This window comes from Leishmania panamensis, assembly GCF_000755165.1.
Source record: "Leishmania panamensis strain MHOM/PA/94/PSC-1 chromosome 26 sequence".
NCBI lineage: Eukaryota > Euglenozoa > Kinetoplastea > Trypanosomatida > Trypanosomatidae > Leishmania > Leishmania panamensis.
In genome coordinates, this window is record NC_025872.1 from 178,205 (window position 1) to 204,906 (window position 26,702).

The 26,702-nt window shown below is 58.8% G+C and overlaps 7 protein-coding genes across 7 annotated transcripts, besides 1 other annotated feature; all 7 read right to left on the bottom strand.

Moving 5' to 3' along the window:
- Positions 1–19: 19 nt before the first annotated feature.
- On the bottom strand, positions 20–523 carry LPMP_260650 (hypothetical protein; the record flags this gene model as incomplete). Its single annotated transcript, XM_010701584.1, has 1 exon — positions 20–523. One exon carries the CDS (start codon positions 521–523, stop codon positions 20–22), a length of 504 nt encoding a protein of 167 aa, XP_010699886.1.
- Positions 524–1,740: 1,217 nt separating this feature from the next.
- On the bottom strand, positions 1,741–2,424 carry LPMP_260660 (hypothetical protein; the record flags this gene model as incomplete). The annotated part of the gene is made up of 1 exon (XM_010701585.1): positions 1,741–2,424. One exon carries the CDS (start codon positions 2,422–2,424, stop codon positions 1,741–1,743), a length of 684 nt encoding a protein of 227 aa, XP_010699887.1.
- A 1,349-nt stretch (positions 2,425–3,773) lies between these two features.
- On the bottom strand, positions 3,774–4,526 carry LPMP_260670 (Qc-SNARE protein, putative; the record flags this gene model as incomplete). The annotated part of the gene is made up of 1 exon (XM_010701586.1): positions 3,774–4,526. One exon carries the CDS (start codon positions 4,524–4,526, stop codon positions 3,774–3,776), a length of 753 nt encoding a protein of 250 aa, XP_010699888.1.
- A 719-nt stretch (positions 4,527–5,245) lies between these two features.
- LPMP_260680 (hypothetical protein) lies at positions 5,246–6,811 on the bottom strand (the record flags this gene model as incomplete). Its single annotated transcript, XM_010701587.1, has 1 exon — positions 5,246–6,811. One exon carries the CDS (start codon positions 6,809–6,811, stop codon positions 5,246–5,248), a length of 1,566 nt encoding a protein of 521 aa, XP_010699889.1.
- Positions 6,812–8,381: 1,570 nt separating this feature from the next.
- Positions 8,382–8,941: a repeat region.
- Positions 8,942–10,673: 1,732 nt separating this feature from the next.
- On the bottom strand, positions 10,674–13,127 carry LPMP_260690 (sphingosine kinase A, B, putative; the record flags this gene model as incomplete). Its single annotated transcript, XM_010701588.1, has 1 exon — positions 10,674–13,127. One exon carries the CDS (start codon positions 13,125–13,127, stop codon positions 10,674–10,676), a length of 2,454 nt encoding a protein of 817 aa, XP_010699890.1.
- A 2,352-nt stretch (positions 13,128–15,479) lies between these two features.
- LPMP_260700 (hypothetical protein) lies at positions 15,480–18,917 on the bottom strand (the record flags this gene model as incomplete). The annotated part of the gene is made up of 1 exon (XM_010701589.1): positions 15,480–18,917. One exon carries the CDS (start codon positions 18,915–18,917, stop codon positions 15,480–15,482), a length of 3,438 nt encoding a protein of 1,145 aa, XP_010699891.1.
- Positions 18,918–19,694: 777 nt separating this feature from the next.
- On the bottom strand, positions 19,695–24,221 carry LPMP_260710 (hypothetical protein; the record flags this gene model as incomplete). Its single annotated transcript, XM_010701590.1, has 1 exon — positions 19,695–24,221. The coding sequence occupies one exon, from the start codon at positions 24,219–24,221 to the stop codon at positions 19,695–19,697; it is 4,527 nt and encodes a 1,508-aa protein (XP_010699892.1).
- Between the last annotated feature and the right edge of the window lie 2,481 nt (positions 24,222–26,702).

Genomic DNA, 26,702 nt, shown 5'->3' on the forward strand with positions numbered 1-26,702 from the left:
GTCACTATCACCCTTGGGCTTATTCGATAATGGCGTACTCCTTCTTCGCCATCTCACGCTCCACAAAGTCCAGAAGCCCATTGAAGTTCCGATTGTCGGTGAACTCAACGCCGACGTGCCTGTTGGGTGGCACCAGAATGACCGTCGGGTAGCCACTGATCCTGTACCGTCGGCGGATGCGCGGCTCCGTCGGCGCGTTGACCTTCCCCACCACAACTCTCCCCTGCAGCTCAGGGCGAATACGAATGTATTTGCCGAACTCCTCGTAGATGGGGGAGAACTTGCGACAGTGGCCGCACCACACCGCGTAGAACTCAAGCAGCACAAACTGGTCGTGGCCCACAATATCGTAGTAATTCTCTGAGTTAACGTCCTCGACGCCCCCCATTGCGCGGGATGGGTCATCAGCCTCATCGCTGCGCTTCGCCTCGGACAGCAGAACGGCAATGAGAAGGGTAACAGCGAACGCGACGACGGAGATCAGTGCAAATCGCGCAAAGGTGTGCTTCTCTGGCGACCTCATGGGGAACGAGGCCGCGTTGAGGAAAAGAATTGGTGCGGAAGCGGAATGCTGCAGATGTGCTAGTGAGTAGGAGGAAAAAAAAAAACAAATGAAGCCTCGCGCAGGAAGGTGGTACGAGCTGCGATATAAGTGCGACCGGCTCCTCCATAAGCGCGCTGACAAGGTGACGCGCTTATAGAGGGGACACTCACGTGCCACCAGACTGCTCTTTGGGGACTCTTTGAGGAGAGGAGGGGAGGGGGGAGGGGAAAAGAAGTGACATCTCTCTTTTTGGAGGGGTCCACGTCCTCTTCGCACAGACCGTCCCCCGCCTCGTCTCATTCGCGGGCGGGTCAGGCGAGGGACGGGAAAAAGCGTACGGTGGAGAGGTGCAGCTACACACGCCGCACTTTCTTTGTGCTTGTCAGGCCGCGCCACGCACGCGCACACAGAAACCTACAGACAGAAGCACGCACACGCGCAGGCCTCTCTGGCCTCCAGGCGAGTCATGTCATTCCACGATAGGCGTATCCTGTTGTACCTCCTCTCTTCCTACCCCCCCCCCACGCCGCGCCCCCCCCCCCCCGACTCCTCCACTCTACCTCACTCCTTGCCGCACACAGGGAGAAAGAAGGCTTGCGCAGGGACTGTAGAGAGGGAGAGAGACTAAGAGCGAGAAAAAACAGCAGGCTGGGACACTCTTGGTGTTGTCCGTCATGAGATTCGATGATGGAACCGCACCTATACTCCTCCCACTCACCCACTCCATCCCCCCCTTCTCGATCTCTTTCTTAAGTGTTCTACTTTCCTGTGGAGGAATAGGAGAGTTCGCACACACACACCCAAACACACGCAACGAGAAAGAGAAAAACAAAAAGAAGCGCGTGTGTGTCTGTGGGTGTGGGTGTGAGAGAGAAAAGCACCCACAGACCCGCAGACACACACATTACCATAAAGGGCATAGAAGAGAGCACACAACGTACAACAGCACTGCAACTCATACGGGGCGATAGAGACATGCATGCAGCCACGGACATGCAGGCTCATCCCGTACAACAGCATGCAAGAGACCCATCCAACACGAGACGAGAAATTGGGAAAAAGACCAAGGCAGCTTCACCTTGTTGAATAGACATACTGGGCATGCAAACCGCACCCCCCTCCCCATCTCTTACCTCACACGACCACGGAACAGCGAGAGGGCTGGCAGTTGGATCCCTCTCCCGTCGTTAGTCCCTCTACTTGGTGATGGTGCGCCTCTTGGCGGCGTCGGGATTGTTAGTCGACATGCGCTGCACAAGGTTCTTCTGCCATTCGCGCGTCACCTTCTGCGACTCACGAAGCTCCTCCTCAGGGAACAGCTTCAGGAGACCCATCAGCAAGGCCGAGATGAGCAGCATAATCACCATGGGGCTCTTGAGAAGACTTACCAAATCCATCTGCTGGCGGGGGATGTAGTAGCTGTGGTAGGCAGAAATGGGAATCACCGCAGGGCTCTCCTCGTCGAGCCCGCTACCCTCGAGCTGGTTCACGGGGTAGTCGTTCGCCAAGGTGCGGATGAAGGGTTCGTGGTTGCCACCGCTGGTCTCGCGGTACATGACCTCAACGCGCACAGTAGGAAACGCAAAGTCGTGGTACTCTGCCTGTAAGATGTACGTGCCGTACGGAAGCTTGTACACGCTGAAGGTGCCGTCGCGAGCTGTAGGTACGACGAAGTGGTGCTGGCCATTGTATAGCAGCACACTGCCGGGCTGGATGTTGTTGAGATCCTGGAAGCAGTCGGGGTGGCGCAGGTAGGCCGGCGGCATTTGCAGCCGGCCGTAGTAGGTGACGGTCTCCTCTGCAGCAGACACTGACAACACAGCCGCAAACGCAAGCAGCAGCAGCGCCGCCGCAAGTCCCAGATGCGTCACGCGGAGCATAATGAGAAGGGAGAGGGGACAACAGGTCTGTCACGATAAATCCCTTCAGCACTGGAATAGGCGATGAAGAAAAAAGGCGGAGAGAGAGAGGGAGAGGGAGAGGGGGAGGGAGGGAAAATAAGACAGCCCGGAGCAGTGTGTGTGGGGGGGGGGATCCACATAGAGGGGGGGCTTTTGCGGCAAGGGAGGGGAAGACGAGGAGGTATTCGTAGGACAAGAGCGAGGGGTGCCATAAAAAAAAATGATGCGTGTACGTTAGAGCAACGAACGAGACTCATTTCGGCTGAATATGACAAACAGCCAGCTGCGTTGTGAAACTGGAGAAGAGAAAGACATGTGGTCTGCGCTTCACAGCTGCACTCAGTGAAGCGGCTTGTCTTTGCCGCTCACTTTTTTTTTAGTGCCGTGTGTGTCGGCCTTTTTCACTTGCAGCTGTAGGAGGCGCATGCGTCGACTGACGTCCGAAACGCCAACACACCTTCATGGAAACACACCCCCAACATTTCCGTGTGCGTACACTCGCAGTAGCCTCATCACGAGCCGTTTTGCACACGGCGAGGCCACTGTGCTTTCTTTTTCGGTGTTTTCGTCGTTTTCTCTGCTTTTTTTTTCTTTGCTTGCTTCGTTGCCGCGTGAGGCACAAAACAGCCATGGGCTCCCACGCACACATGAAAGACGCAAGACCAGAGGCGTGTATGGGCAAAACCCGGTAGCGCGAGTGCACCTCCTCACTCCCCGGCTCAACGTCTCGAAATTGTCTTCTCGCTCCCCTCTTCCTTCCTACTCGCTCCGGTCTGGTCACTTATCTGAGTGCTGCCTGCTCATGTAAGCAGAGTTGAAAATACACACACACAGACACACTTTCTCTGAGTGTGCCGCACCGCATCCCTAACGAGTGCGTGCCACGGGCGTGTCTTCTCTCTTCGTAAAGCTCGAGAGCAAGAGCAACAAGCACGTGGCTAGCGCGAGAAGAGAGAGCGAGAGGGATACAAGATGCATAAGCGCACTTACAAGATGTAGGACAGACACAAAGCGGGTACGAGCACCGAGCAGACAGCAGCATAACAGCGGAAAGAGAAAAGAGAGACTGCGACGCACAGCTGTAACGAGAGAGCGCACGCAGAGCACCAAGCGCATAACAGAGAGAGAAGCACGTACAATGAGAGAAGATAGGCAAATGGCGCGAAGGGTGACAGCGCCTTAGTAGAGAAACACACAAGCACACACCTTGCTTCAACCCACCCAACCACTGCTTCTTTTGGGGGATGTAACCGAGCCCAAACCTCGCCTCCGTCTCGCTGTTGTGGCCTCTTCCCTACCGCCCTCTCCCTCTGCCTGATCCCTGCAGACTACCGAAGGACAACAAACGTCAAAATCACCAGGATGACAAACAGAACGGCAATGCAGATCATCTTGCCCCTGTCGCTGGTGGAATCAATCAGCTTGCTAACCTTCTTCATGGCTCCCTCCAGGCGCATCTGCACGCGAGTCATACCACGGTCAATGTCGTCAAGAATGTGCTCTTGGGTTTTGAGCTCATCCTGGATGTTCACAGCGGTATCCCTGACACGGTGGATGCCGCTCGACAGTCGGTCCAGCGTTTGGTCGTCCTGCTGCATAATGTGCCGTTGAATGTCACGCTCTTGCCTAAGGAAGTCAGTGTTCTCGCGTGTCCCGTTGTCGTCGGCATCGCCGTCCTGCGCCATCATGCGCTTGCGCTGCGCTGCCCTGACCTTCTCTGCGACTTGCTGGGCCTTCATCATCTCTCGTTCCCACGCACGAATACGCTCTGCACGGCTCTGCAGCTCCTCTGCGGTGATCGAAAACGACTCCGGGTGCTCCATGGTGGTGTCAAGGGCGAAGCGCATGTCCTCCACAGCCTCGTTGCAGCTATCCACAGACTCAAGCAATTCATTTTCGGCGATCACGGTGGGCACAGAGGTGTTGTGAAAGCGTTGCATCTGCGCATTCAAGTCCGCCAGCATAGCGCCCACCTGTTTCTCAATCTGTGGCCACGGATCCTCGTGGGTGGCCCCGTCCGCTGCCGCCGTCACTGTGGGGAGCACGGCGGCCCCAGTCTGTGCACGACTTGCGAGGCTCATTAAAAAATCAGCAGCAAAGAGAGGCAAAAAGGCAACAAACAAAAGAAGCGCAAACGTGAAGTCAGCGACAGAGCGAGAGAAGAGGAGGTCGGCGTGAGACGCACCCACAGTGAGAGAGGAGGGGGAATGAAGACACCCAGCTGAGGAATGGCAGGAAAGGGGGAGGAAGAGGAAGGGGAAGTGGCAGTGGTGATGAGAAGGTTTTGTGAAAAACTGAACGGGGGTGGGGGATGCATTCAGGAAAAGAAGGGTGGCACAGCCATGAGTGAGCCGGTGGGGGGCGGGGGGGTCTGCGCATGCGTTGGTGGGCATGGAAGAAGGAAAGAAAAGGTGGCAAAGAGAAACCCGTGGTGGCTGTCTCTCTCGTACACGCACACACACACACTACGAGTGATTAGGGTAAGAGTAGATTCTCCTTTAGATCCACGTCTGTGACGATGGAAACGGCAACAAACAAGGCCTACATGCTCCCAATCGTAGATTCGAACGTACGACTATCACGTCTGGCGAGCTGAGGGGAGTTGGCATCCGTGCCACAGTAGTAAACGATGCCGAACCACAGCGAGGGCGTGAGGAATGGACACGAGGAAGCTCGAGAAGGCAAAGTGATAGCTCAGTCGCTCGTGCCGTTCAACGCCCCCATGCATCACCATACACGTATCACTCGCCCCTCCCACCCTCTCCTACTGCTCCTCATTCAAAACCCGCCACCAAACCCTTCAGCTTACGCTTCCACGAGCACGAAGAGGGAAGCGTGAGGCCAAATGCGTGTTGCTGCACCTCACAAACCTGCACTTCTCAAGGCCTTGGCTGAACTGGAAGTCGCTAAGGTCGAAGTTGCAGCGGAGGAAGCACACCGATGGACCGCTACGATGGTTGCTGCTACTGATACCTTGACCTTGATCCTCTCCTTGGCCTGACCGCTGTGAGCCGTGGGGAATACACAGCAACCCGACAGCGGCAAGGCGGAAATCGCAGTCCTCAAAGTGAGTTGTGGGGGATAACGATGGGTTGCACTGAACTCCTTTGAGGATGCAACCCGTGAAGTTACAGCGACGGAAGATCACATTGTCAAGCTCGACTCGATAGAAAAGGCTGCGCGAGAGGTCGCAGTCCTCGAGCGTCACGTGCGACCATCGCACCAGTGAGAAGTCACACCGGACGAGAGAGAGGCCCCGCAGATGCCGATTCTCCAGCACTCCATGTGCCAGGATGGCCTTCATGTCCAGCCCTGGCAGTACCAGCGCCGCAGCAGTGGACGAAGTCCATGCTGTGGCAACGGAAGAAGCAGTGCAGTCGCTCCTACAGTTGCCGACTCGCACCCCTGCTCCGCCATTCCAAGGCCGCTGTGACGCCGCGTCGCTGTTGTCACCGCCTAGGTGTGACTTCGGGCTCGTGCTGCTGCACAAGTCCATGAACTGGAGTAATTTGCGCTCGAGCGGGACGTCAGGGGAAGCAAAGGTAGCCATAATAGAGGAAGAGGAGGTGCCAGCAGTCGAAGGGTGAGCGACAGCAGTCCTTGAGAAAGGCGGCACCGCCGAGGTCGTGGTACCGAGATCCGCTTGCACTGCACGCACGTCCCGCTCGTCGTTACATCTCTCAGAGCACGCGTCCATGGAGCACATCAAGTTCTCTGCGTCGAGAGATGCATACGCCTCCTCCCCAGTAACCGCCACCCCCTCCAGCTCACCAAGACCACTGGACGACGTCAAAGGGGGCACGCGTGAAGAGAAGACAGCGTAGTCAGCAACATTATTTGACGCGTTGGCACCACTGACGGGTACCGCCGTCGCGGCTGCTTCACCCTCGTAAAGAGCAGAAGAAAGAGCGAGCATTGCGTCCAACATCTCAGCCTTATCCAACGCATACAGCGAGGTGCGAATGGCATCGTGCGTCTTTGTATTTCTGAAAGGCGAAGAAGAGCGCGACGGACGCGAAGTGGCCCCATGCCGTCGTTGCTTGGACGCCGTCTGATGCAAAACACGTACCGCATTGCCCTTTTGCGACCTACCGCGGCGCCCCTGTGACGGTACCGCGCCACGATATCGATCACGAGACGCCATCAGTCGTGCATGACAACGACGGTGATGCGGCTGGCGGACGTCATCTATAGAGTCCCGCAAAGGATCGCTGGGCTGGCAAAGGTGTGTCTGTTCCTCGCAGCCGCTTCCGTCGTGCGCTGCGCTGAACAGTCGCTTCGTCCAAACAGCCGTAAGTCGGAAGAATATGGGGGTCACAGCTCCGCGACCACGATGGACCGCTGTGAAATATTTACGCAACAGCATCCACGCACAGAGAAATGCACCGCAGTGAATAGAATGAAAGACAAAGGAGAACAGCGACGTCGGTCCACCCCGGCCCCCCACACACACACACACACACCTCACCCCCTTTGAAGGACGCGAGGCGAGAACCGGTTATCAACGTCTCGTATGTCTGTACGTGTGTGGCTATACGTACGTGTGTAGCGTGGCATCTTTTTTATTCTTCGTTCTCGGCAACACACACGTGGCGATGTCAGAGCGAAGAGCCGCACGCTGCGGAGGGGGGAAGAGAGCGAAGGGTGACGCGTTGTTGATGGGGTAAAGGATAAGGATGAGAGGGCAGGGGGAAGGGTATCGAGTAGAGAGAGAAAGGCACACGTAGAACAGCGCGTTCAGGCAACTCGGCAGTAGCGTACTCCTTGCATCGCAGCACTTTCGAGAGAGGGGGGGAAGAAAACTGCAATGGGTGAGTGGAGTGAGGCGTGCCTTCATTGCCCCTACCCTCACCCACCCACCCCACGCAAACGTCCCACCCGATGGCCAAAGAATGGAGGAGGAGATGGAAGGAGAGAAAGAGCGCACCACCCCACGACCAAGCCATTCCGAGGCGCGTTATCCCTATCCAGAGTCGCTCCCCCTTTTCATTTTTCAGGCTTGCCAATGCGTTCCGTAGGGACGGAGAAGAAGCGCAACACGAAAATTCAAGAAACACAAGTACAAGACGAGGAGATGCAAGAAGAGAGAGAAGATAGCAACGTCAACAGGGACACAGATACAATGACGGCGCAGCACCCGTTGCTGTGCCGTTATCATCGCCAGCAGTGACAACAAAATGTATTATCTGTCTTCACAACGACAAAGCAAAGTGAAAACTGTCAGAGAGGTGCAACGGGGAAGAGCACGAGGACAGAAGGCAACACACACGGTAGCAGCGAACACCGAAATGAAGGGACCCGTATAGGGTCCACACACCCTCCTCTATGCGAATGGGCCTTCCTCCACCCCCGCCTTCCTTCCACCTCTCTCCCTCTCAGTCGTACCGCCGTCCAGTCACTCTCTCCACCTCTCCTGGAAAACCCCCAAGGAAGAGCGAAGAGAAAAGTGGGCCAATGAACTCATGTACACTAGTCAGAACAAAGACAACAAACGAAAAGGAACGCGATACAGCCAGCCGGCCCCAAACACAAACCAAAGCAGAGCACACACACACACACACACACACACAGTCAGCAAAGGCCTACAAGTTCCCCTCAACCCCCGAGGAATGGGAAGAGCTCATTGGCCTTGCTCTACCTCTACTTCTCCACTCACATCGCCTCGAGCACAAGACACAGCAGAAAAAAGTCCACATAGAAAGGACGAGCGTGAATCAAACGAGTACTCGCACACCAGCACCTCTATAGGCCAAGGAGGTGAGTATACCCGCATAGTCGCGTGTGGGTGTGTGTATATATCTGAATCTCTGTGAAGAGTGAAGGGGAGTAAGAGGGGTCACTGCATGTGAAGAGAGGGAGGATGTTGCCCGTGTATTACGTCACATGCCACAGCCGCATAATACACTTAATAGAAGTTTTTCCTTCCGCATCTCCATTTCTCTGCCGCACAGCAGAGGCCAAACGCCACTCTGCCGCCGCCCCCTCCTCGGCCTGCCACACGCCCATCGCGTGGCACCAAGCAGCCGTCGACACACCTTGCAGCAATGCTGCCCACTACAGTCGCCGAACCACAGCCCCGACCTCCAACCCTGCCCGCCCAACACCCTCGCAGGTCGTCTCACAGCCGCTCCCATTGTGCCGGCCGTCACCTGGCGCATCCCTCGGTGCGACGCTCAGGCTCCCCACACCCGTCGGCAGCGAGGGCCAGGTGAGGAATACGTTCGAGTCACGCTGGCACTCCGCCCATCATGGGCGTGGCACAGACGGGTTCACTGTCGCAGGTCGGTCCGACGCAGCGCCAGCCAGGACCTGGCCGCCGACATCCGCAGCGAGACATCGCACTGGCCTCGCTACGTCGTAGGTGCTTGGCCCAGTCGCCGCCAGGGGGGGGGGGCTCGGCACTGGCAGGGAGAGAGGGTGGGCTGCTTGGCACTTCCGCACACAGAGCAGAGTGGAGGGTCGTGCGCCCTGGACACCACGCTAGGGCAACTCCCTCCCTGCTATCAGAAGGGCATGAAGAGGCAAAAAACAGAGACAGTGAGAGTAAGGCACAACTAGCAGAGCCCCCTCATGCATACCCTTAGGGGAATACATGCGTGTGTTCATTCGACCAGTAGGTCCTGTCGAGGCCACAGAAGACTCTTAACATGCTAGGATAATGCTCACTGGAACAGCAGAACAGAGCGGAAAGGGAAAAAGGGTGAAGGCGAGCCTGACTGAGCACATGCGACACACACGGATAGGCGGAAGAAAGTGCGGAGCTGGGCACTGGAGCTCAGAGAGGATGAGTCAATCTGTGTGGGTGCGTGGGTGTCATGAAAAGGGAGAGGTGGAAGCAATCAGATGGGAGCAGGGGGAGTGGTGACGATGAGATGGGGAGAGAAAAGGAGAGAACAGAAAAGGTGGAAAGTGGGACTGCGGGGGGGGGGGGGGATGAAGTAGAGGCACTGTCACACAGATGCCTTGTAGCTGGAGGAGGAGGAGGGGAGGCGGCGGAGGAATCGAAACAAAAAGGAAAACGAGCGACGTGAAACAACGGCGCACAGAACAGAACAGAGAAGATATGCAAACGGGGAAAAGTGGGGGGGAGAAAGACATGACCGCATATGAAAGGTGGTATACATGGCCCAACACAGAGAGGGACACGTGCAGATACCACAGAAACACGCTGCAGCAGGATTCTGTCGCTACCATCATCCCTCCGTCCCTTTCGACGCTGAGTTGCCTTAATAAGAGCAACAACGAAGCGTGAATCAAGGGCCTAACAACAAGAGGAGATACATAGTGAGAGGAGAGAAAGAGGGGAAAATGCGCACGAGAGCATCCAAGATGGAGCGCAAAGCACCGATACAGAGAGAGAGAAAGGCATTGCAAATGAGCGTCGCCTCTTCAGTCTGGCAATAGCAGGAGCGGTGTAAGACTGGGTAGAACAGGAGAGTCAAGAGGGAGAGAGGAAGGATTTCCCCACAATAAAAGGGTCAGGGAGCTCATCACCAGGCCACCATGCACACACGCACACCCTTCACTGCCCCCGATGCAGTCATGCCGAGAGAGAGGAGGAGGAGGAGGAGGAGGAGGAGGTGTGGAGGAGAACACACACAACACACACAGAAGAAAAACGAAGAGCACTGAAAGCAACAGACGAGGAGAGCCGTGCAGCCCGACTGGTGAGCATAGGAAAGACAGCCCTGCCGCGCTAGAAAGCGGCAGCAGCAGACAAGTAAACCGTAACCACCATCCTCACGCAAAAAGAGAAAACCACAATACCTCACATTCGAGGGACGACAGCCAAACCGCCTCAGCCAGCCATCGAACGACAGAGAGGAAATGGGCGTAGGCCCCCCCCTCTCTCGTCAGAGGAGGAGGAGGAGAGCGGGGAACGGAAGAAGGAGAAGCACAACAGCGGAAACAATAAAAAACGAAAAGAGGGAGGGAGGCGGCCAATGAACGAATGCAGCCGTGTAGAGCCGCGTAGGAGGAAATCGGAGAAAAACAAACAAACAAAAAATTTTCACCATCGCGCGCACACGACACAACAAAGTGCTCGACTGTGTCGCTCGCGTGGCAAGCAGAGTCACACGCAGAAGCGTAATGAAATCGAAGAAAGGTGGAAAGAGAGGAGAAGAAGGGCGGGCAGTACACAGACATATATATATATAGACGTAGGTGCTCTCTCACACATAAGGCAACCTCGCCCCTCCCTCCGCACTGCATCCTCTCTCCCCTCTCTACTCACTGCGCACGAGCTGCACGCTGCCGCGCATCTTTGTGACACGCACGGAGCTGAGCGGCATCAACTCTCCGTCCGACATCGAGATGCCAGCATCAACCTTGATCTCCAACGCGCGCGCCTTCACATAGCTCACATATTCGAGATTGACGTGCGAGCCGGACTCCAGAGACATGAAGAACTTCAGCATCTCCATTCGGCCTCTACGGCCTGTAGTGGGGTCAAAGCGGCAGTAGACTACGTCGATGGCGCCATCCGACATGTGTGCTAACGGCGCCATGAGCATGTCCTGAGCTATATCCCGCAAGTTGCACATGAGCATAAAGCAGAAATCACCACGAATAGTTACCCACGGCAGGTGTTCATCATTGAAGTCCACGACTTCCTCGTGGAGCAGCTCCCTGTCCGTGTAGGGGGCGAGAGTGGCTGCGGCACTACTGGCCCGGACACCGCTTCGGCTGATGTTTGAAGTCGGACCTGGCTGCGTCTCATTGACCTGCGTCGAGGAGGAGAGCGGCGACGCGCCGCAGTGGGTAAACTTGTACTGGCGACAGTGCATGCAGCCCTCCCGCATCGTGCAAAGTGGAAAATCGTCCGTCGATGGCATCCTGCTGCGTGGGTGCAGCTTCTCGACCGTCTTGCCGGCCTTGCTCTCCCACGGCAAGTAGCGCAATATGCCCTTGTACCCCCTGAGACCACGTAGTATCATGTACCCGCCGTACACATGGAAGCGGGCATTGCCCATCCACCGCAGCGACTCCGACCCGTGGTCGATGTCGTTCGCAGCGCCAAACGATAGCGACATGAAGGCGACACGGCTGTGTAACTCCGGCATCCGCGTCGCGCAGCTGACGGCGTCGCGGAAGACGCTCGAGCCGTCCTTCAGGAAGGGTGCCGCATACTCAGCCGCCGTCAGCGTTTGGGGATGCGGGTGAAACTCCTCCTTCAGCCGCGAGCGCTCCTGCAACTCTACCGCCTTGTCTTTCTCGTACTGCGAGAACTTGCGCTTTGCGGCTTCGAGTCGCTTCGCGCTCATACGGCCGCGGTGGAACTCCAACATATCCTCGTTCGGTGTGAACTTCATCATCAGCAGGTCCATGTGCACCGTGTTCAGGTGCACCAGCGACAGCGCTGCCTCAGCGACGGAGAGAATGTCAAGACTCTTAGCAAGGCCACAGGCACTTCCGGTCGCCACCGTTGCAACGAGCGGCATCAGCGCATCCCAGCCATTCTGAACCAGGCAGTGAGCAAGTCGATGAGCCTCTCGGGCAGTCGCCTCGACCGACGACGTCGCACCGCTTCTACCGTCATCGTTATGCTTCTTTTCCTCCCAACCCAGCTGAATGAAGGGCAAATGAGAACCGGAGATAGCCTCGTTGTGAAGCGCCGCTTTGTTAATGCTATTCAACTCTGTTGACGACACCGTCCATATTCCCTCGCAGAGCGCTGGGAGGATTTGCGCACCTGCTTCAGCGCAGCTGCCGTTGTCGTTTAGCTGCAGAAACATATTGGGTGAGACGACGGGTGTGTCCCCCGTGCTCACCTCAGTTGTCACGCTGCGCAGCCAGCGCACGAGCGCCAGCTTGCGGCGGTGCATGCCATTCACCGTTTCGTGAATCATGCCGTCCCCGCCGACGGTAGCAATGACGGTGTTATGGTTCATCGGATTCTCCAGGTTCGCCACGTAGTCCTCGCAGTCGTGCGCGCGGCGCGTCATGTAGGCATGGAATGTGTGGCGGCTGAAGTGCAGCAGAGGGCGCACCTGCTTCTCAAAGATATGCTCACCCTTCCCCTTGCCAGACTTGGCGCTAATAAAGACAATAATGTGCTTCGAGCCCTTCTGGTAGATGCACTCCACCACCTGGGACACAACGCACCCCACCGCCTCCGCCGAGCCGCTCGACTGGAACTCCAGCGTGTGGATAGACGGGTGTCCCTTGTTGCGCTGCCGCACGTAGTGCATGTAGTAGCGGATGCCCGGCGCCGTGGTGTCCGCCAGGGAGGCATCTGCGTACGTGCTGAAGCGCGACGAAGTACGTCGGTGAAGTGACCCACTCTGAATCCCCACCGTGGAGGACGCCGTGTTGACGCGGGAGTGGGCGAACACCAGTGCCTCGTTGTCCTCGCCGGTGCCGGAAGGGAAGGAGCAAAGAAGACTCCCCGTACCACGGCTGTTCTCGGCAAAGACAAGCCTGATCGTGTCGTCGTTTGCTTGACGTGCTCGCTGCCGCGCGTCTCGCTCGGCCGCGGTCTCGATGTTGATGATCAGCCTCACCGGGATGTTCAGGACTGTGCGCGTCTTGCCGCTGCTCGACATGCGCGTGATACGAAAGGCCCCGCGGCTAGGCGAGTAGGTGAGAGTACAGATCCTGCCCTTGTTCAACACGGAAGCCTCCATCTTGTCAGCCACGGTTTGAGGAGCGCCAAGGTTCCAAGGGTAGGCGGCGGGCATGCAATGATGCGACTGCTGCTGCCCAGGTGTCGGTGACGATGATGCAACGTGTGCTACGGTGCTGCTACCTGGATTGCTGTTGTGTGTTGGAGCGCCATCGGCGACTGTGCTCACATTTACACCACCGGTGGAGACGTGGTGGTGGGTTGCGCCGCGCGATGGAAAGGGCTTGGCGTTGAGAGGCATCGCAGAAGTTCCAGCCTTCGAGATGAAGAGGGCTGAGGATGGGACAGGCTGCATGTCAGCATCGCTATGGCCGTCTTTGGCAGTCATACAAGACGTCTGCAAGACTGGTGGAGCAGCCGACAGCGGTGGAGAGGGGTGTGTTGAATAGCCCGCGTGGTGGTGCGTGGTCGAGTGAGAGGTGGGCGTAGTGCTGGTAGCAAGAGAGGACATCGTTTGGTGCGGGTTTCTCGATCTGCAGGCAACAGGCAAGACGCAACGAGGGGGAGGGAGAAGAGCTTCAGCACTCGTCAAAGGCTTCTACAGAAAAGAAGCGAAGACGAGAAAAAGAGGGAAACAACAAAGCGACGTGCAGTGGGGGGCGGGGGGCGGCAAGGCGGGAAAACACGTAGATTCACCAAGACGAGAAAAAGAGGGAAGAAGAGGGAGGCACCGAATCCGCCGAGCAAGCGCGACAGAGAGAGAGGCAGAGAAAACGAAAGTATAAGAACAAACGAGAGAGAAAAACAGCAAGGCGTGACGCAACCCGAAGCACAACAACGGAAGGGAGTAGGGGAAAAAACTTCTCAGCGTTTCAGACACACACACGCACACAACTGCCAACACTTTTAAAGTGCAGCACACTCAAAGGGGTGAGAGGGGGCGGTGAGGCTGTGGCAGCGATGATGAGGCCAATGAGGTAGACACGAGATGGGTTGAAGGTGTTAGAGAGGAGGGCTGGCGCACAACGGAAAACAGAGAAAGGGTTGAGAAAGGTGCCCCCCCCCTTACTCCTGTTCCTTCTGTTTGATTATGTAATGTACTTACGCCTCCCACTGCTAACCGGCTCGATTTCGCACCTCAGCTATCGGATGGCCTGCACACAGCTGCCCCTCGCTCGACTGCGGCACGGAGGGGTACAGTAGATAGTGGATAGTGGGTTGGTGTTTTCTTCTTCGAATGAACCTCTTCTTCACGTACTGAAACGAGCGGGAGTGCCATGATGGCGTACGCACACCCAAGAAGAAAAGCGCATACGTGCAGCGATGCCACAAGTGGGTGTGCATGGGGGGGGGGGGGGGGAAGAGGGCGGGAAGCACGTGCGAAAGATCATCCGCGTGTATGCGGATGGGGCACACAAGGAGGAGGCAGCGGAGGCAGAGGAGGCAGAGGAAGAGGTGAAAATTAAGATGCGAACAAAAAAAAGAGGCCATTTTTTCGGCATTTGATGCGCTAAGCCGACACTGCACTGTGGGTGAGTGTGTGTGTGTGTGGGTGTGTAAGACAAGCAGCGGTCACTCAGGCAGGAAGGTCCTGTCGTCGAGCTCGCATCCTAACAAGCACCACTCCCGTCCCACTAGCACACGTACAAGGAGCATTCGCACGCAACGACCACGTTAGGCTTGCAGCTGCATGAATGCGGCCCCACTTCTCTGCTAACCAGCATATCCTGGCCCGCCTCACCTCGCATGCCCTTCGCCCACCGGTCGTACCAAACGACCGCACCAGGTGCAACATCCAGGAGGAGAAACAGAGGCGGGGGAAAGGGGAGAATAGGGGAAAGATGGGAAGGGTATAGAGGTGTCACCTGCGTACCTCCTTTGTAGAATTTCGGCGATGCATAGAATGACGGCTCGCATGGCTGCGGGTACGACTTCTTTTTTAGGGGGGGGGGGCACTGCACGAGCTCATCGCGCCGCTAACACCAGCGATAGCAACTGCAGGAGGAAGAAAAACAGATGAAATTGAAAAAAAAAGCCAGCGAGCGACGCGCACACACACACACGCATACACCCACAGAGAAGGGAGGGACAGGGAAAAAGAGAGGAACGGCACGAGAAAGCGGCTATAGCAGCTGCCGCCACTTGTTCTCGCATCGTTCATCGATCATCAGCGCCTCTCTGCCCTCACCCCTTCGTGCTCGCAGCTCTTCGAGTGGCTATCAAACATCGAGTATTCCAGTGAGGAGGGGAGGGGGGAAGGCAAAAGAGAGAAGCACCAAGAAGGGCCCAATACAGAAGCGCACATGTGCAGAAAACGTCCGCAGGAGCGCTCTGCGCACACACTGTCGCGTTCCTCTTCACAGGTGCGTCACCTCGCACTGCCAGAGACGACTCACACAGTACCACCACCATGAACAGCCACAGCAAAGCTCCTCAGCCTGCGCACGCGCACAAATACTCCCCACCCTCAACTGTCTTGCAGAAGCAGTCGCTGCACAGCCTCCACCATCGCCACAAGTTCACTGGATGAAGTCAGCTCGTGTCGCACGCGCTTGCAGATGAGCAGCAAGCGCGCCGTATCCTCGGAGGAGGACAGTGACGGCAGCGAGGACGCTGAGGCGCATGTCGTTGGCATCGCCCGTGAAGAGGCGAGGGCGAGAAAGTTGAGATCCTCGACGGCCAACATTGCCCCACCACCCGGAAGCTTTACTAGCCCCCATGTGAGCAGTAGGCGGAGTGTCTCAAGGCAGCGCACCAGAACCACCGCTGGCCGTCCGCGGTGCGCCGTGATGGTGCTCTTCGGGTCAAGCGCGGCCTCGCAGACATCGAGAACGGCGCGCACAAGACACCCATCCGTGTCATGCCGCATGGCGTCGCCCAAGAAGAAGAAGCTAACTGTATGGGGATCAGTCGCGTTGGTGCTTGGTGAGTAGGGCAACAACGTAGCTGACGCTGGCGACGCAAGTGGCCCACTGTTGTCGTGAGGGAAACGGTCACTGCCGCCGCCGTGGGCCACACTGCTCGAGTTGCTGGGCCTTCCACGTACGCCTAGCCCGCGGAATAGCGACGCGTGAGAGTTACCAGGAGACGGCATAGCTGGGTGCTGCTTGAAGCTGGACGCGGATGACACCCGTAATATGGGCAGCAGCGCCGGCACCTCCGCCTCAGTGAAGCACTGAACAAAGGCGCAGAAGACGTGCGCGAAGCCCTCCATGAGAAATACGCTGCCGGCGTAGTCGCGGCTGAGTTGCAGCAGCAGCGTGAGGAAGTCCTCTCTCAGGAACAGCGTGGTGCGACGTGAATTGGTCATGAGGAGATTCGCGATGAGGTCGCAGGCCCAGCGGACGAGGCGGTTGTGCTGCGGTCGTCGCGCAGCTGACTTGCGCTGCACAGCACCGTGCACACGCAGGATATTCACCAATAGCTGAGGAGCACTGTTGCGCGCCATGATTTCTGCCGACGCCGCCGCGGACGGGCAGGACAGGTCGGTAGCAAGAAGCAACGTATAAATGCCCCACTGCAGCACTGTCTGCTTGTGCACGTACTCCTTCATGATCTCCATCACCGTCACGACACCATCCAAATACAAGAACATGGCTAAGTTGCACTCGTAAAGGCAGATGCGGCACAACGCCGCCAGGGCACTCGCAACAATCTGTTCCTCTTGCGGATACCCGTCGATGGCCTCGAGAATGGCGCCAACGCCGCCGATGGCACCCATGTGCTCCAGCTCGTCTTCGTACTTGAGTTGCGCAAGTCTCTCCATAGTGACCCGCACGAGCGGAAGGTTGCGAGGAAAGGCGTACAGTATGTGTGGCAGGCTTCCCGCGCCGTCATATAACTCCGCAAAGACCTCCTCAAAGCTTGGCACGCCCCGCGAAAGGGGCTTAGAGGGCGGGGTGAGGGGAAGTGCCGCGGCAGAGACGGTGTTTGCTACCGTGGCACCATCGCTGGCAGGTCGGACATCCTTTCGAAAAGATTCAGCGATGTTATTGCTAGGCCGGTGGAGGAGCGTGTGTCGGTTGCCAAAGCTGGATACGGTGGCTAGGGGGAGAGGTACAGTGGTGCTAGGAGTGTCAACGGCGAAGCAACTCTCGGTGCGGGGAGACGCTAGACTTTGCGAGTCAAGCGATAGTGCCGGTAGTGGGGGTAGAGAGGTGGGACGACTGTTCTTCCTCAGCGACGGCATCCTCTTCGGCCCAGCAAACACCGGTGGGCGCGTGGTCGTCATCGTAGAGAAGACAGTGTCGCCAGGCCGGACGTGTAGTGCTCGCTGCTTGATCGTCTCCTCCGATACGGGACAGCGGCACATGTCGAGTAAGTCCGAGTCAAACAAGTTCCGCACGATGGACTTGATCAGCAGGCAAAGGCTCTGGCCGTTGCCCTCGTGCTGCACTCCAATGAAGTCGCCTTGAACATTGAAGACGGGGCCGCCGCTGCACGTTACCCCTCCAAACCTGGTTGGCTCGTAGGTGCAGTAGTCCGCGAAGACGGCGGCGACGTGCTGTACGCGGTACGACCGTCGCCCGTCATTCACGTGGGTGATCATCAAGTGAACGTCCCTGACCTTCACTGCAGGGATCGCTGCGAGCAAGAGAGGGACGGGGAGTGGCTGAACCTGGAAGAGACTGTCTTGGCTGCCGCCGACATTCCGGTTCGCTGCAGCAGAAGCGAACCGGCTCGACCAAGGACCGCCGGGGGCGTTAGAGGCGTCGGATATGACGGCGTTAGCCCCTCGCTGTTGAGTCAGCGCAGACTCAGAGAGGGACGCCGGCGCTTCATCAACCTCCTTGCCCAGCCTGGTTCCTCCCCCATAGTGAGACAAGCCGCCAGAGGGACTTATCGTGGTACTCTCCGTTCTGCACCCGCGACTGCCACCTGACTCCGATGGGTTCAGCGGGGACGACGGTTCCGTGGGGTTTGCAGCGTCATTGCATCTGGGAAAGACCTCGCAGTACGTCAGCGTGAATCCAATTTCCGCCGCCTCGTCTTCCTCCGACGAGTCGCCGGCCGCAGATGCGTAGAGAAGGTACTCGGGCTCATCGTCGAGCCGCGAGGGGCGAGCAGTGGCAGCGGCGTTTGCCCGGTAGGTGTCCCCCTCGCTCTCCTTCCTCGAGGCAGCCACAGACGACACAAACCCAAAGGCGCTGCAGAGGCCGACGCGCACCGGCTTTGGTTCTCGGCCTAGCAGAGCAGCCATGCCTATGATGGGCTGATCGAGGAAGCGCACAGAGGCGTTTGCCGTGTCCTGCGGACTGCGAAACACATGCGAGGTGGTGAGCAGCACCCCGAGTGCCGGTGGGCTCTGCGGTGACGTGCTGCTGTGCGAGGTGCCGGGCTGCCCAAGGGTCTCCGGCGAGTCAGACACGCCGCCGTTTGCGGGACGACCGGCGCCCCATCCTCTGCTGCTCCGCCGCTGTGCGCGCTGCGCTGAAAAACCGCCGCCGCTGCGGTGCAAGGGGGTTAGACCGTAACTCGGGTTGGTGCCATTGTTGTCGGCGCTACCCGACCGCTCGAGCGACGACGTGTCAATCAGCTGCGCCCTGTTGTCCATCAGCGCAATCAAGATGGCACTGCCACGGCCGCCGCTGACGCAACCCACGGCCTGACTGAACTGCGCCACCTTGTCCACAGCGGACCACCCCTCCACGGAGGCGCCATAGCGGGTCTTCCAGAGGTCACCATAGGACATCCCCACGTGCGCGGGTAGTGAGCTGCTTCCTTCTGTGTTCTCTTTACTCGTTTGGGGCGGGAGATCGAGAGAAGTAAAATGCTGACAACGCGAGTCTCCCCTGCCCCTCTGTGCGCCGCGGTTCTTTTCTTTTGTCTCGAGCAGCTCCGGTGAAAGAGGGAGGGAGAGAAGGGGAGCTCGTAGAACATGTGTGCATGAAGGATGCGAACACATGCCGCATTAGCGGACGGCTGCGATCACTATCCGAAAACATGAAGAGGAAGAGGAAGAGGAAGAGAGGAAGAGAGCTGGAAAGAAATATGCCACGCTCGCACACTCCCCTTCGGTGACTGCGTGAATCTGCAGCATGGTCGCGAGGACATTGCACCTTTCGCTCCTGCAGCACGCAGAGCACACGCATGCATGCCCGCCCAACCATCCCACTCGCTGACGACAGCACTGCTCAAATCACTCGGGGTAGCGCAAGCGTGTATGCATGGACATGCGTGTGCCTGTGCCATGACGTAGGTAAGTATCGAGGACAGCGCAAAGGCTGAAAAAAAAACGCCTCACAACTTCTGCGAGAAAAAACTCGGGAATAAGGCTGAAGAACACATCAAGGGAGCGATGATGGCCGACTTCAGAAAGAAAGAGAGCGGCAGGTAGTGTGCAGGAGCGAGGGGAGGGTGTCGGCGCACCTACATAGACGTGTACACACAAACATGCATCCACAAATCCGTGACCTACACCGACTTCTCTAACACCCTCCCACTCCACCACCTCGTCGTCCCCTCCATACGCGCACTGCCTACGCGATGGGGCGCTACACTGCACTCGATGCTGCGCTCCCACCCACCCGCACCCTTCCCTTTTCTCTTTCTCTGTTTGTGTTTCTGCCTTTCTCAGCTCATCGGATTCTGTCTTGCTCGTTCGGCTGCAGGGAATGGGGGGGAGGAAGAGGGGAAATAAGAAAGTAGAAATGTGCAGTGCCGACACAGCCACTGGGGAAACTCAATAAAGGTAAGACAGCGTCACGGCATTCTTCACCGACGTCACCTTGCTGCAGTAGGGGCAGCAAACCACAGTGGTGGTGCCTGCGGCGGTGACGGCAGCCGTGTTGCGGTTTGTCCGCCGTGCTGTGGTGCGCAGGTCGAGGTACGTCTTGTGCGACACGACGTGCCCGCACTCTAGCAGCGTTGGTGGGTTCAGCAACGACGCATAAGCCCTGTCCGGCGAGGCGAGAAGATTGCGCGTCACCAGCGGGAGCTCAGGTGACACCGTGACAGTACGCAAGACATGAAAGGCGTCATTGATGAGCGGCTCCACTGCCGCAGCTGCCGCTGTCGCTGTCGTGGAGCCACCCACTTGATCATCCTCCTGCCGTCCCTCATCACCTTCGCTGGCAAGCATGCCCGAGTCGGCATTGAGAGCCGCCGCCGTGCGCGTCATGATGCGCGAAATTGTCATTGTATCCGGCATAATTGACGGCCCGCGAAGGAGAAAGGCTGGGAAGAGGGAGGAAATAGAGATGATGCGGATAGGGTCGGCGAGTGCGGTGTGCGGAAGCGGGGGCACCGGTGGGCGTAGCTCCTGCAGCCGCTGATACTGTCGTTGCTGCTGCTGCTGCGACACCAGAGGCCCTGTCAAACCTGTTCGCATGTCAGGGGTGCGAAGAGAGACAGCAGAGCTCTGCGGCTGCGGCCGATCGGAACGTGGCGATGGCGCTTGAGTTAGTCGTTGCTGCGCCAGTCGAGGCGGTTCGGTGCTCCGCTCGTAGCGACTACGCAGCGCTCGAATGGTGTTGGGGAGCTGACGATTTGCATTCGCGGCGGCAGTCGCACTCGTCGCGGAGGGCACCGCCACTTCGGTTGGTCCTCCCGAGACGCTGTGCGCTGGTGTGGACGACTGCGACGGGTCCGGAGCCGAGTAGATGATCTCCTGCGGTGGCAGCGTGGAGCAGAGGAGCAACGCGCCACAGACAAGCGGGTCGAGGCAGCGGCGGCGCGTCACGGGGCAAAAGCACATTGTGGACTGAAACACAGGCTGCCAACGGCACTGCACCAGCGACACACAGGCGGCGGAGTACGATGGCAGCGTGTGCCGCGTGGTGAAGGTCGCGGCGCGGGCGTTAAAGTAGTGACGTGTCGAAAGCTCCGCTTGCTTATGAGGGAGGTGCTTGCCGACGTTAAGCGCGTCGAGAAGGGAGCTAGTGTGAAGCGGTCGCTCTACCGAGCGAATGAGCACTACATTTGACGCCCCTGCCTCGAGTCGCGCGTCCATCTCCTGCAGCAGTGACGATGTGTGCGGCACGTCCAGCGTCAGCCCACTGTGGTGGTGTGAGGCAGCGTGGGAAGAGGCACGCTGCTGTGACGGCGAGCCCCCACCTTCGGCTGCGGATCGCTGATCACCGCCGTGAGAGGGGCTATTGTCGCCACCGCTGGCGGTACCACTGCGGCGCCGATCTCCACCAGTCAGATAGCGAACGAAGCCCTCGATGATGGCGTGGCGTGTCTGGCCTGGGCCTGAGAGGTTAATGAGGCGCCGCGCGGTGGCGCGTCCGCGACGCTGCCGCGTGGTGTCGCCGTCGCTGTCGCCTCGCCGTTGCTGCTCTGCCGTCTGATCGCCGTCGTTTTCACCACCACCGCCGCTCCCAGAAGACGTCCGCTGCTCCACGTCACGTATGCTCGGCCGCGTACTCCTCGTGCTGCGCAGTGCAGAAGGCGACAACGTGCCTGGTGGCAAGGTGAAACTGCCAAGTCCCTCCTCGTCGTCCGCTCTTGGGGCGGCAGGCGAGTGGCGTGGATCAGCAGAAGAAGAACCAATCTGCTGCCCCAGACGCGCCCGGGCGCGGGCCACCACATCGCTGAGATGCACCTCCTGAAACACACCGTGCAGCATGTGACGCCCCTCCAACTGGTCGAGCGAGTTCAGCAGGTGAGCGCTAACAGGCGTCACGAACTTTTCAAGACCATTGTCGAGTGGAACAGCCATGCCCAAGATCCCGGTGCCCTGGGCAATGGACGCGGCACGACCTCGGCGGCGCACGTAAGACATCAGTGTCTCGCCGGTGCCACCGTGCCACACAGGTGTCGACGAGAACGCGTTGGAGGTCGCTGTAGCAATATCGCCAGCACACACAGCATTCATTGCACCTCTACGACGGCTCTGCAGCGTTGACTCCGCCACTAAAAGCACGTAGAGCTCATACATGGTATTTAGCTTGCGCGCCTCTTCCAACAGCGTTGTTGTAAGAGACTCCACATATAACCAGACGGGTAGGGGCAGTCTGGAGGAGGACACGGCGCATGACGCCCGTGCTAGTGGTAAGGCGCCCTCCCTATCAGCAGGGCACACGAAACCATGACGATGCGGCACCTCCTGCCGTGGCGTGCCGTCGCAGTTGCCGCCCTCAGCAGCGCCTGCCTGCCATGCGAGAAGGTACGGCGCCACTGCAACAGTGTAACGGGTGAGATGCTCTTCATGGCTGAGGTTGTCGCCAGCGCCGTCAGGCTCGCCGTTCAGAAATCCGCTCACTGCCGTCGACGTCACACTCCGCAGCATTGAGGTGTAGCCCAGGGCACTCAGCGGGTGGAGCACGGACAGTATCAGCGGCGCAGTGCCAGTTTGGTCACTATCCGTCATCGCGCTACCGTTCCGACCAGGGGGGACAAGTGGGTCCAAAATGGAGGCCAACGTGTCTGTAGACGGACTGCTGACCCCCACCGAGTTGCCGCCGTCGTGCAGCATGCTGGCCTCCTGTGCAGAGCGGGCCTGTATCTTGCGGTGCTGCTGAAGGGAAATCAGAAGGGGCGTGGCAGCCGCAAAGAAGTTGGATATCGCGTTTGGCGGTGGCGCGGCCTTGCTGTCATGAGCTGCGATGCCGGCAGACAGTGGCACACATACGGTGTCCATCAACGTCGACAGCTCTTGCAGAGCGCTGATGACAATCAAATCAGTCTGCAGCAGCCCGCAGAGGCCGTGCAGGTGTTCAGCGGCAGCCCTGTGATCCATCACTGGCGCCACTGTGCCGCCCCCAATGTATTTGGCCCATGTCCGTTGCGCCGCTGCAACGCTGGCGGTTGGCGAAGAGCTCGCCATTGGTGACTCCGGTGTATCCGCACGCACTCGGACACAGCGCCGGCACAACAGCGCGTCTTGTCGCTGCTGAAGTGTTTGTTGCCAGCGCTGCTGAGCCTCGTGAGAACGGAAATGCCGCTCAGCAGGCGCGCGTACGCCAGGGGTGAGGGTTTGCTGCTGCCGCTGGTGCAAGTGTTGTTGAGCAGGCGACGTGGAGGTCGGCCCTGGTGCCAAGGAGGCGCCGCTGCGGTTGAGCGCCGCTCCCACAGCTGGGGAGGCAGCGATGTCACAACAACCACCTGCGTGCACCCCCGGCACGTCGAAGCCGCCCAGCCACACATCTGCAAGAGCGGCGGTGGCTCGCACACTGTGGTTTGCCTGAGTTGGCGCACACAACGCACCCTCCTCCGCCTCCGCCTCGTCTCGATGCGGCTCTGCGGACCGCGACGTGTCGTGAAAGGAGGAAGGGGCGGCACTGCTGCTCTGGCTGCTGTACAAAGAGGGCTGCGCGATGGACACCGAGTGCTCCAGCGATGTCATGAGCGAGATCGGGGAGGTCTGTACGACAGCAGCCACGGCTGTCGCCGTAGGTGTCACAGGGGTCAGCTCTGGACGATGGTGCTGGCCATCGCCGCTTCCGCCGTCGTCAGATCCCTCCACCTCCTCGGCGGAGGAGAAGAGCTCATCAGCGACAGTGGAGAAGTCGCTGGCGTTCGCTGCCGCTGCGGCATCGGAGGACGAGCGGTTGGCAGAAGAAAATGAGAACGCCTTCGGCGCTGCCACCACACGTTCCCGGGTCAGGGATGTTACCGAGGTCGGTGTGCGCCCCGTGATACCTGCGTTGGCTCCCTCCGGCCGATCCTCTTCTGCCGAGGCTGTGCCGTCCGCGTCTCCGGCGGCAGCAGCGGCGGCCATGTCCTCAAGAAGGACGCAGAAGTCGTGGATCTGTGCCAACCATACCGAAGTTGTTGGCAGACGCGCGGACAGCTGCGCAGAGACCCGTGAAAATTCAGAGCGGGGGTAGTCCACACTGGCAGACATCGCTGCTGCTCCTGGGGTCGTGGTGGTGGTGTCGTCACGGCAGCCACGGCAGGATTGGCCGTGACGCACCAGCGTGCGCACCTCTTGCAGAACCACGGCAAAGTCAGCCTCAACGTCGCTGGTGGCACTGATGCGGTCCCTACCCGAGAAACTATCGCTAGGTCGCTTCGCTCCCTTCGCCGCGGACATGGCAGATCGACCAAGTGCAGCAACCCCTGTGGCAACCTCAGTACTTTGAGAGGCCGCGTCCACATCATTCTCCTCGTACCAGCACAATTCAGCTTCCATTGGTGCAGGAAGGGCAATGCCGTCAGCGCGGAGTTGCCCCAGCACCAGCGCGTCGACAGACTCCTGCAGAGTTGGCCGACCTCGGCGACGCGACGTTTGCTGCGGCTGCGCATCGGTGTCGTCAGTCTTCATACTGCGAGTGCGCCGACGCGGTGTATGACGCGTCGGCGTGGTCTGAAGAGGTCCATGACTGCGGTGACGCTTGCCGCTTCCGGTGATCACCACCTTGCAGGAAGCTCTTCGGTCGGCAACCGTGGAAGAGGACAGACAACGCTGTTGTCGTTCCTCCTCCTCGAAGCGCAAGTCGCAGTCGCCACCGCTGCTGTGGCTTCCACTGCGAACAGAGCTGGTCGCTGGGCTACCGCACGAGTTGGACAGCGGTGAGTGAAGCACAGACAATTCATACGGCGACTCCTCCGTCAGCCGCCGCAGGAACTCGTCTGTCTCGCTGCGCTGATGGGTGCTATCGCCGATGAGGCTAAGGTGCGTTGGTCGGCCATCTGGGATCTTCCGCTGGGAAGACGCACCGCCACTACGGATACCGTACACGCCTGGGTGTGGCTGTGCTCGCCGCTGCTCACGCGGTCGCGGCGGCCACTCCACACAGCGGCTCAAGTACTTCCTCACATTATCCCCGCACACCGCTTTGGGCAGCTGCGCCGCGGGCAGCTGCAGCCCTGGTCTGTCAAGGAGTGAGAAACCCAGCGGCGGAGACGTCAGGGGCACCGCCGGGGTGACGGCTCGGCTGGGAGAGACCTCCGTGCGGAGAGGCGAGGTGGCAGCGCTGACTGCGCGGGTAGGCTCGGTCAGTGTGGCAGGCCTCGGCAGGGACGAAGGGGCAGAGGACGCAGCGAGGCCAGGACTAGGAACACCAGCATCACTGCCGGCATTACGATTAGGAAAGGAACCAGTCGGAAGCTGCGGGGGGGTAGTAGTGGAGGTGAAGATGGATGAGCGGTGAGCCGGTGGCGTGGGGGCGGGCCCCGGGTCACTACGTGAGGTTTCGCTAAGCGAGCCTCGAGGCGTTGGGACGGTGCCACTGGGGTCACCACCTGCGCCAACAGGCGTTGGCGACGCCAAGATCTGTGGTGTGCGCAGAGTGGCGGCGGGCGGCGACGATGGGGAGCCGGCCCTACTCATCGCGCCAGCCCAATTCCCTTTCGCGCTCACACTCGGGTAGCGTTCAGAGAGAGTGCTCAGCTCTTGCGCGAGGGCAGAGACGCCGCGGCGCAGAATGGCCAACTGCTGGCCTACCTCAGTATCACACTGAGCAACCGCCGAGGCGAGAGCATCCAACGTAGATAATACCTGCGAAGTGGTCGGCTCAGGTTCTGTGGATGGTGCCTGCTCCCCACCGTCTCTGCCAGCAACGTGCTCGGTGTTCGGATCTGATGCAGAGGGCTGAGCTGTGGCGGAGAGAGCCTCCCCACTAGCACTAAACAGCGCCTCCAAGAGCGACAAGGCGTCCATGAGAGACGTCAAGGAGACCTCAGCCTCTCTCGTGGGCAACGGAACGACGCTGGTGAAGCGGGCCGCTCCAGCGCCAGCATCACCTGCAGAGGCGGTGGCGGGGAAGGAAGCAGCAGCGCCTCCGCCGCCGTCCATGGAGTCTACCATTTGCCCTTACGTGCGGGTTCGTACAGTGATGATAATCACAAGCACAGGGCGGTAGAAGGGGGAGTGGAGAAGAGGTGGGTGCACAGGCGCAATCGTGGACAGCGGTGCCGCGCGAGGGAGGCGCAGGCCAGGCAGAGAAAAGAGGGGGAAAGGGAGAAGTTGCAAGCACGACTGCACAGAACGAAAAGAGGACTGAGTCGATCAGTGGCTGCTCGTTAGAGCTGCAGAGGAGGTGGTGGGTCCTTGGTGCGTGTGGCTATCCGTGACGGTGCGAAAGGAGCTCACTTTATCAGCACCCACATACAGAGATAGTGACACACTCACACGGATACAGAACACAAAGGAAATTGTAAAAGAAAAGAGAGAAAGCAGAGAAATGCACGAGGATCCACCCCGTCCAACACGGCAACGGTCGATGATGCCGCTGCCCCCGCTCCCACCTCTCGCTTCCCCCGGTGAGTACAGGCAATGCAAAGACGCACCAGCGCCACGAGTGGGGCTACGACAGAAAAATAAATATAGTAGTAACTGCCTTCCAACACACAGAGAGAGAAGAGTGCTGAAGAAAAGGGAATCAGCACAGGCAGTCACACCACAACGCGCCTACAGACACCGGCGGGAAACAAAGGAAGAAGAAAAACAAGAGCGAGGAGAGAACAACACGCACGCGCACACGCACACATGGGAGGAAGGGAAGGCTCGAGAGTGAGTAGGAGGAAAAGCGGGGGGAGGAGAGGGAGAGACTAAAGAAAGTGCGTGTGGGTGTGGGGTCTTGGGGAAGTGCCTGTGCCAAGCATGCACAAAGCGAAACAAAGAAAGGGCCAACAGTGAGGTAGCAAGGGGGTGGAGAGTGAAAGAGAAACGAGAAACACGCGAAAGATCACCAGGCGGAGACGACAGTGTGCGTGAGTGAAGTGCCTGTAAGTGAGCGAGACAGGAGGCCGTAGAGAAGAAACAGAAGAGAGTCGTGGGGCAGTGTCGGGGTGAGAGAGTAAT